This window comes from Watersipora subatra, chromosome 10 (genome assembly GCF_963576615.1).
Source record: "Watersipora subatra chromosome 10, tzWatSuba1.1, whole genome shotgun sequence".
Taxonomy (NCBI): domain Eukaryota; kingdom Metazoa; phylum Bryozoa; class Gymnolaemata; order Cheilostomatida; family Watersiporidae; genus Watersipora; species Watersipora subatra.
In genome coordinates, this window is record NC_088717.1 from 15,283,255 (window position 1) to 15,296,732 (window position 13,478).

The following is a 13,478-nucleotide window of genomic DNA, read 5'->3' on the forward strand; positions in this document are numbered from 1 at the left end:
TATATATATATATATATATATATATATATATATATATATATATATATAGGGTACTAGATTTCAACATTAAACTGTTGCTTTGCTGCATGAATTATATTTTCATAGCTAATTCTATACTAGGTGTTGAACTTGCAAGAACTGGTGTCTTAAACAGCTGACTGCTGTTCAACATATCAACTGTTTCAGATAACTAGCATTCAATTTAATATATCTATTAAATAAATTGATTTTAAATTAAGTCCTTTTGACACTACAAAATTACAAGTGTCAAAATGCACCATGTGATCGCTGACATGACAGGTGTGAAATCTTTGTCTAATAAACAAGCAGCGCAGGGCAGCGTCCTCACATAGCCCATGTGGTGACTGAGTAGCGAGCAAGGGGCTGTCTAGCAGAGGCTTGCATGTCACTTGAAAATTTATTTATGGGTGGCTCTCTTTTGTTGACAGGAAGGGTGACTAACCAAAAAACTGTTGAGAGCTGACACTATACTTCATGGGTTCCCAACCTTTTTCATTCAGTTCCCGCCTTATGCCTTTTCGTAAATTTGATTCCCCTTTCCCCACCCCGCACTTTTAACTCACATGACTAAAAACAACCGTTACAAATTATAATCCCATTTTATTGTACATATCTAAACATATAACAAATAGTATAAATTTTTATACAGCACACATACAACACACAACAATACACGATTTTTGACATGGCAGTGAATTGGTTTATGACTAGGTTAACTTACTGTCTAATATAAATCTGAATGGATGCGTTCTTATACATCTGGGTTCTGATTAGTAGCTTATTGTTAGCAATTAGTGTTATAGATGAAACCAAAATGTTAAATGATGAAACCCTAACTCACAGGCACTGCAGCACCTAAATTGAAAATTTATCGAATTAGACACCTCTCTGTTCCCTCTTGTGTATTCGAAATTCCCCCTAGGGGAGAATTTCTCTCTGGTTGGGAACCCCTGCTATACTTGATCGGAGAGAAACTCAGACTATCCCATCAGCGAACTGGAACCTTTTGGCACTAATCTTGACTGATTTATTTAGTTCAACGATACTAAGTTTAAGCTCTTAGCTGTTAAACTTCTTAACAAACAGTCAAGGTCAAGGCTAAATGACGAGTAAATAAAAATGTACATTGAAATCACCGACTAACTTTGTAATTAATGGAAGTGTTACATAACTAAACATGAAATATAAAAATAAAACCTCCAATATTATCCTAATTGTGGCAATAGACATTGCAAATTATAATAATATGTATTATGTATGCAGGCTAAGGTAAAGAAACAAATAACTACATAACTTTTAGCTCCTCAAAAACCAGCTCCCCAATATCAGCTCTATTCGCAATGCTCAAAATCGTTATACTGTCATTTGTTATAAATATCTTATTGAACTAGAAATCAATACGCAACTGCCGCAGTGAGCGCTCCTATGATATAAACGCTATGACTTCGGCAATTGGCCTGCACACCTGCACTATTGTATTCTGCGTTGGGCACAATCATCTGTACTGTTGTATTTCACAACAATCCATGAACTGAGAACATGATGTCCAGATGGTTCTGGCAACTGGCCTGAAAGAGACTATTTTCTCGAGAAAAAGCTATCAACAATCCTAAAACCCAAATGTCTTGAGTACCAACAGAACTTGGGTACAAATGTCGCTGACCGAGCAGAGCATGAACACAACAGCTGTCTGTCTATAAATTGACATGTGCAGCGAGGTCAAAGAAACCTCACTTACAGTCTAATTGTCCAAGTCTGGGTGTTTGAATGGGTTAAATGAAACGTGTGGCATTCAATGATCACACAATTCTTATGTAATCAATAACCAGCAAAAAGTTAGTCCGATGCTCTGCTGGGTGTCGTAAACTATTCAAAGCCATGAATGCCTCGGTCACAGGGTCGATAAATTAAAAAAAATATTGCTTTAGTCAAGAACAAACAGACATGTTTACATAAACTTCAGGATGCAACTTAGGAAGTTTGAGTTGTCTTTTTTGCGATTGTTCGGTAAAGTGAGTTTTTGTTTTAATATGTATTTTTCTTATAACTATTCTTATAAAAAGTATGTTTTGGCAGATCATGACGCCACTATACAAGTTTCATGGAACAATAGTTATTTTTTAATACATTATTAACTTTGGTAGGAAAAAACATAAAATTGCATATAGTTTGCAACACTGAACATTAGCCATGCTACAAATTATATTTTGTGAGCAGCTTTTGCTCTTGTCAAGTACAAGGATACCTTTCCAGCATGTGAAAGACGTCTATACTTAATACGAATCATATTTGTAAACTTTAAGTAATTTTAGCTTCCAATATTTACTCAGCTATATTACTCCTTCATGTTGTTATGAAATATCTTAGTTGAATCTTTAACTGTATGCGTAGCTAACTGGCCTTACTTAATCGGAATAAAGATAGTTTCTGATAATAAGGCATTTTGGTCAAAGTCGTATAAACCAATTTTGAAAGACATTTATTATTTGTTAGAGATTTTGGTGACAGCCTAAAAATCTATTTACATGAAAAATTTCCACGGAACAAAAAAATAAAAAGGAATATTTTAGTAGTAATACTGCATTTTTACACAACGACTCAATATAGGTGTCGTGAAACCTCTAATTGAATGCCACCTCTATTTGAATGCCACCTCTATTTGACGCCACCCTGAGAGAAGGGTTGAAAAATAGAACACCTCTCTAATTGAATGCCACCTATAGTTGCCCGCCACGAGACAATCCTTGATCTTTACAAACCCATAATATCAATTGTTCGGTAGAAAGTGTCTACAAAATCTTATTAATAATGAATCGTTTACATCAATAACAATTAATTCTCTCGTCAAACTCCAAAGCTTTTCTTTTTTTTTCGTTAAAACTTTGAAAGCAATAGCATAAAAATAATTAATAACGGTCTCAGGCTAACAGTAGTGCTTTGTTTAATGCGGTCTTGATACTTCGAAGTACATATATATAAAAATCATTTACATTCACGATGGTACAAAGGTTACATTTAGCGAGCAAAACATTTACGCGTTGCATTTGTGCTAAATGCAACGAGTAAAAGTTTTGCTCTGCCGAAAAATTGTTTGGACGGTAATATCGATTAGTTCAGCAGTACAGAAGAAGAGTTGAAGTCAGTAGAAACTGTGGACGGTATTGGACAACCAGAAGATGTTCATTTCATCGAAAGCAACAGTCAGAACGCAGCTATCCGAGCAAACGATGGAAAGATTTTTGTTTTAAAAACATTAATTTTTGTTTTTGAGTGGAATATAAATATGGTTCGTTTGAGCCACTTGTTCATGAATATATATATTTGTAGCATTCGGTAGATTATCATTATATAACTTATAAATTTGCAGATTCATAGCCTATTATTTGATAGCATCACTGCAGTAATTTGATCTTACAGTTGATTGATGCTCATAATTCCTTCTATTGCACATAAAAAGCTAGTTTGTTGATAGCTTTCTCGCATAAGAAGCTATGATTGTTGATAGCTTTCTCTTGAAACTAATTTCTCTCAAGCCAGTTGCCATCTGTAACCAGTGTGGAAGGTATTGGACAGCCATATTCTTCATCCGTAAAAGGGCTAAATTTATTTTCCCAAAATTCTGACAAGCCATTTGAAAAATACAACGCCAGCGTTGTAGAAACATGTTGCGTTGTAGTAAAATAGAGCACCATGGCATTCAATTAGAGGTTTTACGGTATTTTTTAACAAGGGTTCTCAACAGTTAGTTTCATATTTCTCTGCTTTTGTTGTCAAATTGCCAAATACACTAATATGAACAACTGTAAAATTTCTGCTATTCACAACATGACTACACTTAAAAATTCTACATATGAAGTTAATTTATTCCAAGATCTGCTTCAAATATGTTCAAATAGTCATATGATGAATAAAAAATTCCCATAAGGATACACTTTAATTTGTTACAGTCCAAAAACCTAGAATAATGCTTCAAGTAAAAGCTAATTCATTACACAAGGCTGAAAAACTGAATGTAAAAATTTAAATTATACTCAAAAATGAAATTAGTTTAGTTTTTGTTGAAATGGAAGTTTGATTGTTACTATAAATTACTTGTACGCATTCAGATGTAGAAGCGCTAGTAAAAGTCTGAGTAATTCATTCAAACTTCAATTAGGTCAAGATTAAAGGTCAAGTTTAAACTGAGCTTATTTAGTTTTTTCATTTTTAGCTTTTGCTAGACTCACACATACGGAACTGCGATGCTTCGAAATAATTTAATGTCAAATGTAGAACATTATGTTGAATGTGGAATCCAAGATTTACTCAAACTGTGAATTGCATGTCGGAAAATACGTCAGATAAGATGATTTTAAATAGAGGTTTGAATGTATATTGAGGATTGATCTTTGTTATCCAAATCATGATGTCACATCCTGTCTGCTGATATAAGTCAAATCAATAACTGTAACGGTCACACAGACGATTCGCGAAGGTTGATAGCAACTATTCATGTAGATAATTAAGCCTTGTGTTTCTGCACTTTGCCAGCCAAATTTATTACTTTGCGATGTTACGGCTTTTTTGGGTACAACTGGATAGATCTTTGGTTTTTATTTTTCTATGAGCAATATTCTTTCGACAGGACTAATCCTTTAGACTGTATTGATCTAATTTGTGTCAATCACTAATGGCGTGATAGCGGTTCTTTCCCATATTCTGATCAATCTTCCAAGGTATCAACTTTTTATCGACACCTTGGAATATTGATGATGGATGAGCTTTCAAATCATGTTGACCTTATTTCTGTCTATCTGCATTGGTGCAATCTTAGTCCACAGATGTATTTTTATCAATCTTCTAAGACATCGACCTTTTGTCGATCTGATTTGTGTTGTGAATAGCGGCTCATCATGCCGATTCGAAAGATTCAGCCAATTTTCTCAAGTATCAACAAACGAACATTGAAACTTCAAGCGTTTTAGCATGGGTTGACCTAGAACTCTGGTTGAAGTTTAGACTATTTAAAACAAGACTTGCGTATCAAATAGTTTTACTACGAGTAGCTCTACTTCAGTGTCAAATAGTTTTGTTGCCCCTTCAAGCCAGGCAAGCCTCGTAAGTAAATATTTAGTCGACAACAGGCAATCAAGCGTGACAGCCCTTCAAGCTTGTAAGGTAAGGCCGAAGGAAAACACGTGCTAGCAACATTTGTCTGATGCATGTACCTGTTACATAGCATTCTTCTATTTAGCAGCGCAAAACAAACATTTTTAAAGATTTACCTTGGTGCTTTGATTTTCAAAGGTACTTTGACGTTGAGCAATTGAACCTACAAGTTAGTACTGACACAAAAATAATATAGAAAGAAATGAGTGATGCTCAAATGTGAGTGTGACAAGTAGACACGTTTGTGCAAGTGCCTTAGCTTTCATTCATTCGTGCATTCATTCATTTATAGTGTTATTGGATACCTTTCCTTAGTCTGCCATTTCTTTGTCAACACTCTGCTCACTAAAATTATTTTCAAAGAATTTTAGATAAGGAATAATTTATTGGCTAACACGAACAAGCAGAGCGACCAAACCGGGGTCTACACCGATCAGCAATGTTCTATTATGATATCAGTATCTCATCAGATGATCATTGGAGTTGTCCACTATTTTCGTTCATAGACTTGATACGGACTGTTCATAAAGAGCTAATAGTTCTCTCATAAGAGCCATGAATTAATGGTTAAACAAGCAGACAGAATCTATGTGTTAAAAAGAAACAGAGAAAGCTGTGCCAATTCGCTGTCGATAGCTGCCGCAGACCCTGTCATCCATCATAGAGCGAGCTGGATGTACATCAGTAAATAGAGAGAGAAAAGCTTCCAAGATGTCAACTCTGTGTTCTACAAAACAAGATCTACATGGATGAATGTCATATGGTGGTCACTAGCTGAGTGGCTGACAGGTATGAAAAAGTATCTCACTTTGGCTAAACAGTAATTACTGTAAAACCGCTAATTGAACGCCACCTCTATTTGAATGCTACCTCTATTTGAACGACACCTCTATTTGAACGCCACCTCTATTTGACCGCCACCCTGAGAGAAGGGTTGAAAAATAGAACACCACTCTAATTGAACGCCATCTATAATAGTTGCCCGCCACTTGACAATCCTTGATCTTTACAAACCCATAATATCAATTGAACAGTAAAAAAGTGTCTACAAAATCTTATTAATAATGAATCGTTTACATCAATAACAATTAATTCTCTCGTCAAACTCCAAAGCTTTTCTTTTTTTTCGTTAAAACTTTGAAAGCAACAGCATAGAAATAATTAATAACTGTGTCAGGCTAAATGTAGTTCCTTGTTTAACGCGGTCTTGACTAGGGATGGCATTTGTTGTTTGAAAAGGTGTTATCGACTATCGTTGGAGTTGTTCCACCGATAGCGATAGTATCGAATTATCAATGAGCAGACAGAGTTCACCAATAGTTATCGAGTGACTTGGCAGTTGGTAAAACTATCGAATTATCGCGCCTGAAAAGATCGAGGATTGTGGGAAGGAATAGGAAAAGGTGTTCGAGTTATCAGAGCGTTCAAGTTATCAGAGCACTGTCACAAGTCCATGTATTTATCAATAAATACAGTGAAACATGGATAACTCGCCCTCGGATATAGCGAACACATGGTTAACTCGACTGGATTTGCTTGGTCCGTTCCCACGCAATGATAAATGGCTCTATATAACTCGAACTCAACACTGTTAATTCGAACTGTTTTTTGCCCAACGGCTACCGAAACGGTTGCTATCGCTTTAGAAAATCACTTTATTTCAAGCCATAGAGGTAAACCTCAACTTTTCGTAATTCATAAGCGTCGTTACTACCTCCATCGGCAAAATATTTTTGTCAACGACTGTTCTAAAGGTTTGGTGAAATTTGATTTATACGTACTACTATACGATGAATAGCACGGGCTAGCCGGGTCACGGGCGCAAGGATTTTCGCCATGCACATACAAAACAAAAACAGCATGTTGTTTTTGTTTTGCATTTGCATGGCGAAAATCCTTGAGTGCGTGACCCGGCTAGCCCGTGATGAATAGTTTTCCGACGTGGATTCCGAGTTGAATCAACGTCGGAATGTTGAATGTTTAAAACGTCTTAAAAATTGTAATTAAACGTATACGTTGTCTTAGATAAAAAAAACTATTCATCGTTTGACCTAAACACAGAATACGTGTGTACATTCAATAAGTATCCATTCAAAAAACGTTAATGATATACAATGTAACCTCGTAAAACTTTTAATTGAACTGCCTCGGAGTGTTGCTCTTAACGAATGCCAGGTAAAGTAAGGTAATCTTTGGATAAACTTCAAGAAAAATCGGCAAAATTGATCGTGGGTAAAACCAATGATATACAGCTCAAAAGGATAGCCGACGGCTATCACATGGGCGGGGTTTAATGATGGAGCTCTATTAGGATTGTGCTAGCCTGGGTTTTGAAGCAAACACAACACTCGCGGGGCGGTCGCGTTGCCTTGTTAGGTTTTAGAAAACACGAATCGCTGTTATCGTTTCATTAGCTTATTCAGCCAGTAGACCCCGCGGGTCACAATAGCAAACATTGAATTTCTGCAATGTAGGGGTAATACCTAACCAAAATAATGTATCTATTCAAAATAAAACATTTCAAATTACCTACTTTTAGTAATTTTAAAATTAGTAAAGGTCGTAGTATATGCCTAAAGTTGAATATAATTACCCGAACAACGGCATTTTTTTTCTAGTTTTTGATTAATATTTTGCCACCCCTAATATAAAATGACAAAGTCTTTCATCGGTTTCACATTGTTTTACCTTGCCAATAAGATGGGACAGCAGGCAAAGCTGTGCAGTGTAGTTTTCATACTCAAAATCTAAATGCAAAACCGAATTTGAGCTATTTTACGATTGTGACTATTAATATCACGAATGCTTGTGAATGGCAACTGACTGATCATAACGGTGACAATATTGGGATACTATATTTATTTGACAACAAAATGAATTTAACAGATAAGTAAAATAACCACTATAGTTCATAATATTCGTAAATTTACAAGGTGCTTTATTCAGCATATTTGTTTGTTCGGGTGCCGTGTTCGGGTTAATCCCAACAGAGCTTCATCATTAAACCCCGCCCATATGAGCGCCGTCGGCTATCCTTTGGGGCTGTATATCATTGGTAAAACGCTCAAAAGAAAAAGATGTCTTTTCTTTTGAGCATTTCAGCAACGATCAAGTTTTGCCAATGTCAATCTAAAAAACGTCCTGGCAATAACATCACCTCAAACAACAAACCAATCTCAAGTGATAGAAAAATCTCTATATTTTTTGATAAAAAACGTTTCAAACTTTACATTAGAAGCATTTAATTTGAAACAAGTCATTTGTGCTTTTGATTTATATTATAGTTTGTATATGTTCATGTATCTACTAATAAATAAGTAAATACATGGACTTGTGACAGTGCTCTGATAACTTGAACACTCTGATAATTCGAACACTTTTGCTCGGTCCATTGAAGTTTGAGTTATCCGAGTTTCACTGTAAATGTACAAACTATATATAAATCAAACGCATAGATGGCTTGTTGCAAATTAAAAAGCTTCTAGTGTGAAGTTTAAAAAAAATTTCATCAGAAAGTAACTGAGTGCAATGAGTTTTTATGCGACATTGGTAAATATAGATATAAAATAAAAAGATGTCTTCAAATTTAGAATGAAATAAAAATTGAATGCTCGAACAAATTGCAAAACAGTACATAGGCTATAATATCATCATAGGTTAATTGCAAGCAATAGATATCAACTGGTAAAAATATTTCTTGGTTTTTCAATGCATAGTTATTAAAAGATCTTTGACAAGATGGAGGTAAGTTAGCAGATTTATTGCATCCTAAAGATTTAATATCGCTCCACCGAAAAAAGGTGGCAAAATATAGGCGACATTTTCTGCACCCGTAAAAGGGCTACATTCAACTTTCCGACATTCTGACGAGCCATTCGAGAAATACGTCAGCCTCCATTTGAACGCCACCTTCTATTGACCGCCATTATAGAGGGGTTAAAAAATAGAGCGCTATGGCGTTCATTTAGAGGTTTTACGGTCCATAGAATGTATATATACTCGCTAGATATGTGCTACTTCCAGACTGATTTCAATGCAATGTAGATTCTAACAAAAAGTATCAAATTTTTTTATCTTTTGCGAATTTTTGTGATGTTTGTGGCCATCTGACCGCCAGGATGTTTTTAGATTAAAATAAAAAAAAACTTAAATCATGGTTAAAAAGCTCAGATCAAGCGAAAGTGCAACTATGATGTCCATAGTTGAGAAGAAACCAACAAAATAGAGACACACAAAGCTGCAACTTGAACACAAGAGTCAATATCAACTGTAGCAACTAGTGATGTCATATCAACTGTAGCAACTAGTGATGTCATATCAACTGTAGCAACTAGTGATGTCATATCAACTATAGCAACTAGTGATGTCATATCAACTGTAGCAACTAGTGATGTCATATCAATTGTAGCAACTAGTGATGTCATATCAACTGTAGCAACTAGTGATGTCATATCAACTGTAGCAACTAGTGATGTCATATCAACTGTAGCAACTAGTGATGTCATATCAACTGTAGCAACTAGTGATGTCATATCAACTGTAGCAACTAGTGATGTCATATCAACTGTAGCAACTAGTGATGTCATATCAACTGTAGCAACTAGTGATGTCATATCAACTGTAGCAACTAGTGATGTCATATCAACTGTAGCAACTAGTGATGTCATATCAACTGTAGCAACTAGTGATGTCATATCAACTGTAGCAACTAGTGATGTCATATCAACTGTAGCAACTAGTGATGTCATATCAACTGTAGCAACTAGTGATGTCATATCAACTGTAGCAACTAGTGATGTCATATCAACTATAGCAACTAGTGATGTCATATCAACTGTAGCAACTAGTGATGTCATATCAACTATAGCAACTAGTGATGTCATATCAACTGTAGCAACTAGTGATGTCATATCAACTGTAGCAACTAGTGATGTCATATCAACTGTAGCAACTAGTGATGTCATATCAACTGTAGCAACTAGTGATGTCATATCAACTGTAGCAACTAGTGATGTCATATCAACTATAGCAACTAGTGATGTCATATCAACTGTAGCAACTAGTGATGTCATATCAACTATAGCAACTAGTGATGTCATATCAACTGTAGCAACTAGTGATGTCATATCAACTATAGCAACTAGTGATGTCATATCAACTGTAGCAACTAGTGATGTCATATCAACTATAGCAACTAGTGATGTCATATCAACTGTAGCAACTAGTGATGTCATATCAACTGTAGCAACTAGTGATGTCATATCAACTGTAGCAACTAGTGATGTCATATCAACTGTAGCAACTAGTGATGTCATATCAACTGTAGCAACTAGTGATGTCATATCAACTATAGCAACTAGTGATGTCATATCAACTGTAGCAACTAGTGATGTCATATCAACTGTAGCAACTAGTGATGTCATATCAACTGTAGCAACTAGTGATGTCATATCAACTGTAGCAACTAGTGATGTCATATCAACTGTAGCAACTAGTGATGTCATATCAACTATAGCAACTAGTGATGTCATATCAACTGTAGCAACTAGTGATGTCATATCAACTGTAGCAACTAGTGATGTCATATCAACTGTAGCAACTAGTGATGTCATATCAACTATAGCAACTAGTGATGTCATATCAACTGTAGCAACTAGTGATGTCATATCAACTATAGCAACTAGTGATGTCATATCAACTATAGCAACTAGTGATGTCATATCAACTGTAGCAACTAGTGATGTCATATCAACTATAGCAACTAGTGATGTCATATCAACTGTAGCAACTAGTGATGTCATATCAACTGTAGCAACTAGTGATGTCATATCAACTGTAGCAACTAGTGATGTCATATCAACTGTAGCAACTAGTGATGTCATATCAACTATAGCAACTAGTGATGTCATATCAACTGTAGCAACTAATGATGTCATATCAACTGTAGCAACTAGTGATGTCATATCAACTGTAGCAACTAGTGATGTCATATCAACTGTAGCAACTAGTGATGTCATATCAACTGTAGCAACTAGTGATGTCATATCAACTATAGCAACTAGTGATGTCATATCAACTATAGCAACTAGTGATGTCATATCAACTATAGCAACTAGTGATGTCATATCAACTGTAGCAACTAGTGATGTCATATCAACTGTAGCAACTAGTGATGTCATATCAACTGTAGCAACTAGTGATGTCATATCAACTATAGCAACTAGTGATGTCATATCAACTGTAGCAACTAGTGATGTCATATCAACTGTAGCAACTAGTGATGTCATATCAACTGTAGCAACTAGTGATGTCATATCAACTGTAGCAACTAGTGATATCATATCAACTGTAGCAACTAGTGATGTCATATCAACTGTAGCAACTAGTGATGTCATATCAACTGTAGCAACTAGTGATGTCATATCAACTGTAGCAACTAGTGATGTCATATCAACTGTAGCAACTAGTGATGTCATATCAACTGTAGCAACTAGTGATATCATATCAACTGTAGCAACTAGTGATGTCATATCAACTGTAGCAACTAGTGATATCATATCAACTGTAGCAACTAGTGATGTCATATCAACTGTAGCAACTAGTCATGTCATATCAACTGTAGCAACTAGTCATGTCATTTCACACGTACTTTTCTTCTGAGCATTTTTCCTGTGATCAAGTTTTGTTTTAAGTCTTGAAACATCCTGGCAGTCAGATCACCTCAAACATCAAAAACAATCGCAAATGCTAGAAAAATACCGATACTTTCTCATAGAATCTACTAAAATTTTATGCAAATTGTGTCATGATCACAGAAACCATGGTTAAGTCGAGATTATAAGATTTAGAGTTATCTGCATTTACAGAAGGAGAAAATTCTCACAATTATTTTGCAAAAAAAATTTGATTCTAGCTTAATTACAACAGATTTTATGGTCAATAAACTGAATGCATGTTTACCATCAGTGCGAAAACCTAGTTCCGAGAAAACTGGTGTTAAAGTCTGAGAAACGAAAACCGATGCACAGTTTTGTTTGCATTTCAAAACGTCATAGCAACCAATATTAAAAGGTTGTGATATTTATCTAGATATCTGTCTTTATATCAAAAAAATTATGCTGAATTTAAAAATGTAAACAGATTTTGGCTGGTTGTCATAGAAATGGCTGTATATCTATAAGAAAATGTATCACCTAATTTTGCAGATATTAAAAGCGGCTTGGCAGTGCCGCGATATTGAGCACAACCGTAGTACGATCAACAAAATGTTAAAAAAAATAATAACAGTAACATATTGCACATCATTGGTCACTCTATACTTTGATCTTGCAAATTCGAATAATTTTTCTTATAATCAAATCTTATAAAATCGAATAATTATTCTTATAATTAAATATTGTAAAAATCTTATATGATTGGTTAGGAATATATCATAGTCATTCCCTTTACTTACACTGCTTTTGGCATCAGTTGGAATACCAAAGTACTCATTATAAGTGTCCAAAATGTCAGAATTATCCTTCAAATCGGCAAAAAAGAAACAATTACGTTTTTCGGACACCATTTTTCAGTACTTCCTGTTTAGCATAGCAACGGTTTTAAGGGGTTTTTCCGAGGTTTTAAGACATTTATTATCTAAACTGACTTCAGATTCAAAAAGATCACTCTTTGATTGGTCCAGAAGCACGTGATACCAAAATCCTTACCAAAAATATAAATTCAGTTAGTGCAACTTTAAAGTCGAATAACTCAACTTCGTGATTTGCGACATAACCATGGTTTCTGTGACCGCGACCCAATTCATCTGTAAAGATGAACCTACACAAATTCTTTGTAGATTTCATCAGAAAGTATCAATATTTTCTATCATTTGCGATTGTTTTTAATGTTTGAGGTGATGTGATAGACAGGATGTTGCAAGATTGATAAAACTTGATAATGGTTAAGCGCTCAGAAATAAAATACTGGCGAAATGACATCACTAGTTGTTATCGATGCGATAGCTGATATCGGCTATTGCATTCAATTTGCAGAAAAAAGTATGTGCCAATCACATGGTTGGCAGCACTGAGGCTTAAAATTGGCCTATATAGCCATATTTGAAACCCAGCAATTAGTAAGTCATAAAAACTATCAAATACTGTAAATATGGTTTTTCAATGCATGAGCTGAACAAATAAGCCTATGATCAAATCAAAAAGTTGATTAGAGTTCAATTGAAGATGATTGATAACTTTCAGAAACCTAGTGAACTGTAAACCTACTTTCTGATAACTATATTATATTCAATATATACTAAATTGAAAGAC

The 13,478-nt window shown here is 35.0% G+C and overlaps 1 protein-coding gene across 2 annotated transcripts in view; it reads right to left on the bottom strand.

Moving 5' to 3' along the window:
• Positions 1-5,555: 5,555 nt before the first annotated feature.
• LOC137406454 (MSL complex subunit 3-like) overlaps positions 5,556-13,478 on the bottom strand; it is a 72,117-nt gene continuing 64,194 nt past the window's right edge. For both annotated transcript variants that reach the window (XM_068093040.1, XM_068093039.1), the window contains one exon: positions 5,556-5,896. In XM_068093040.1, the coding sequence (XP_067949141.1) occupies positions 5,884-5,896 (13 nt within the window). In that variant the 3' untranslated portion in view covers positions 5,556-5,883. The remainder of the gene's footprint in view (positions 5,897-13,478) is intronic.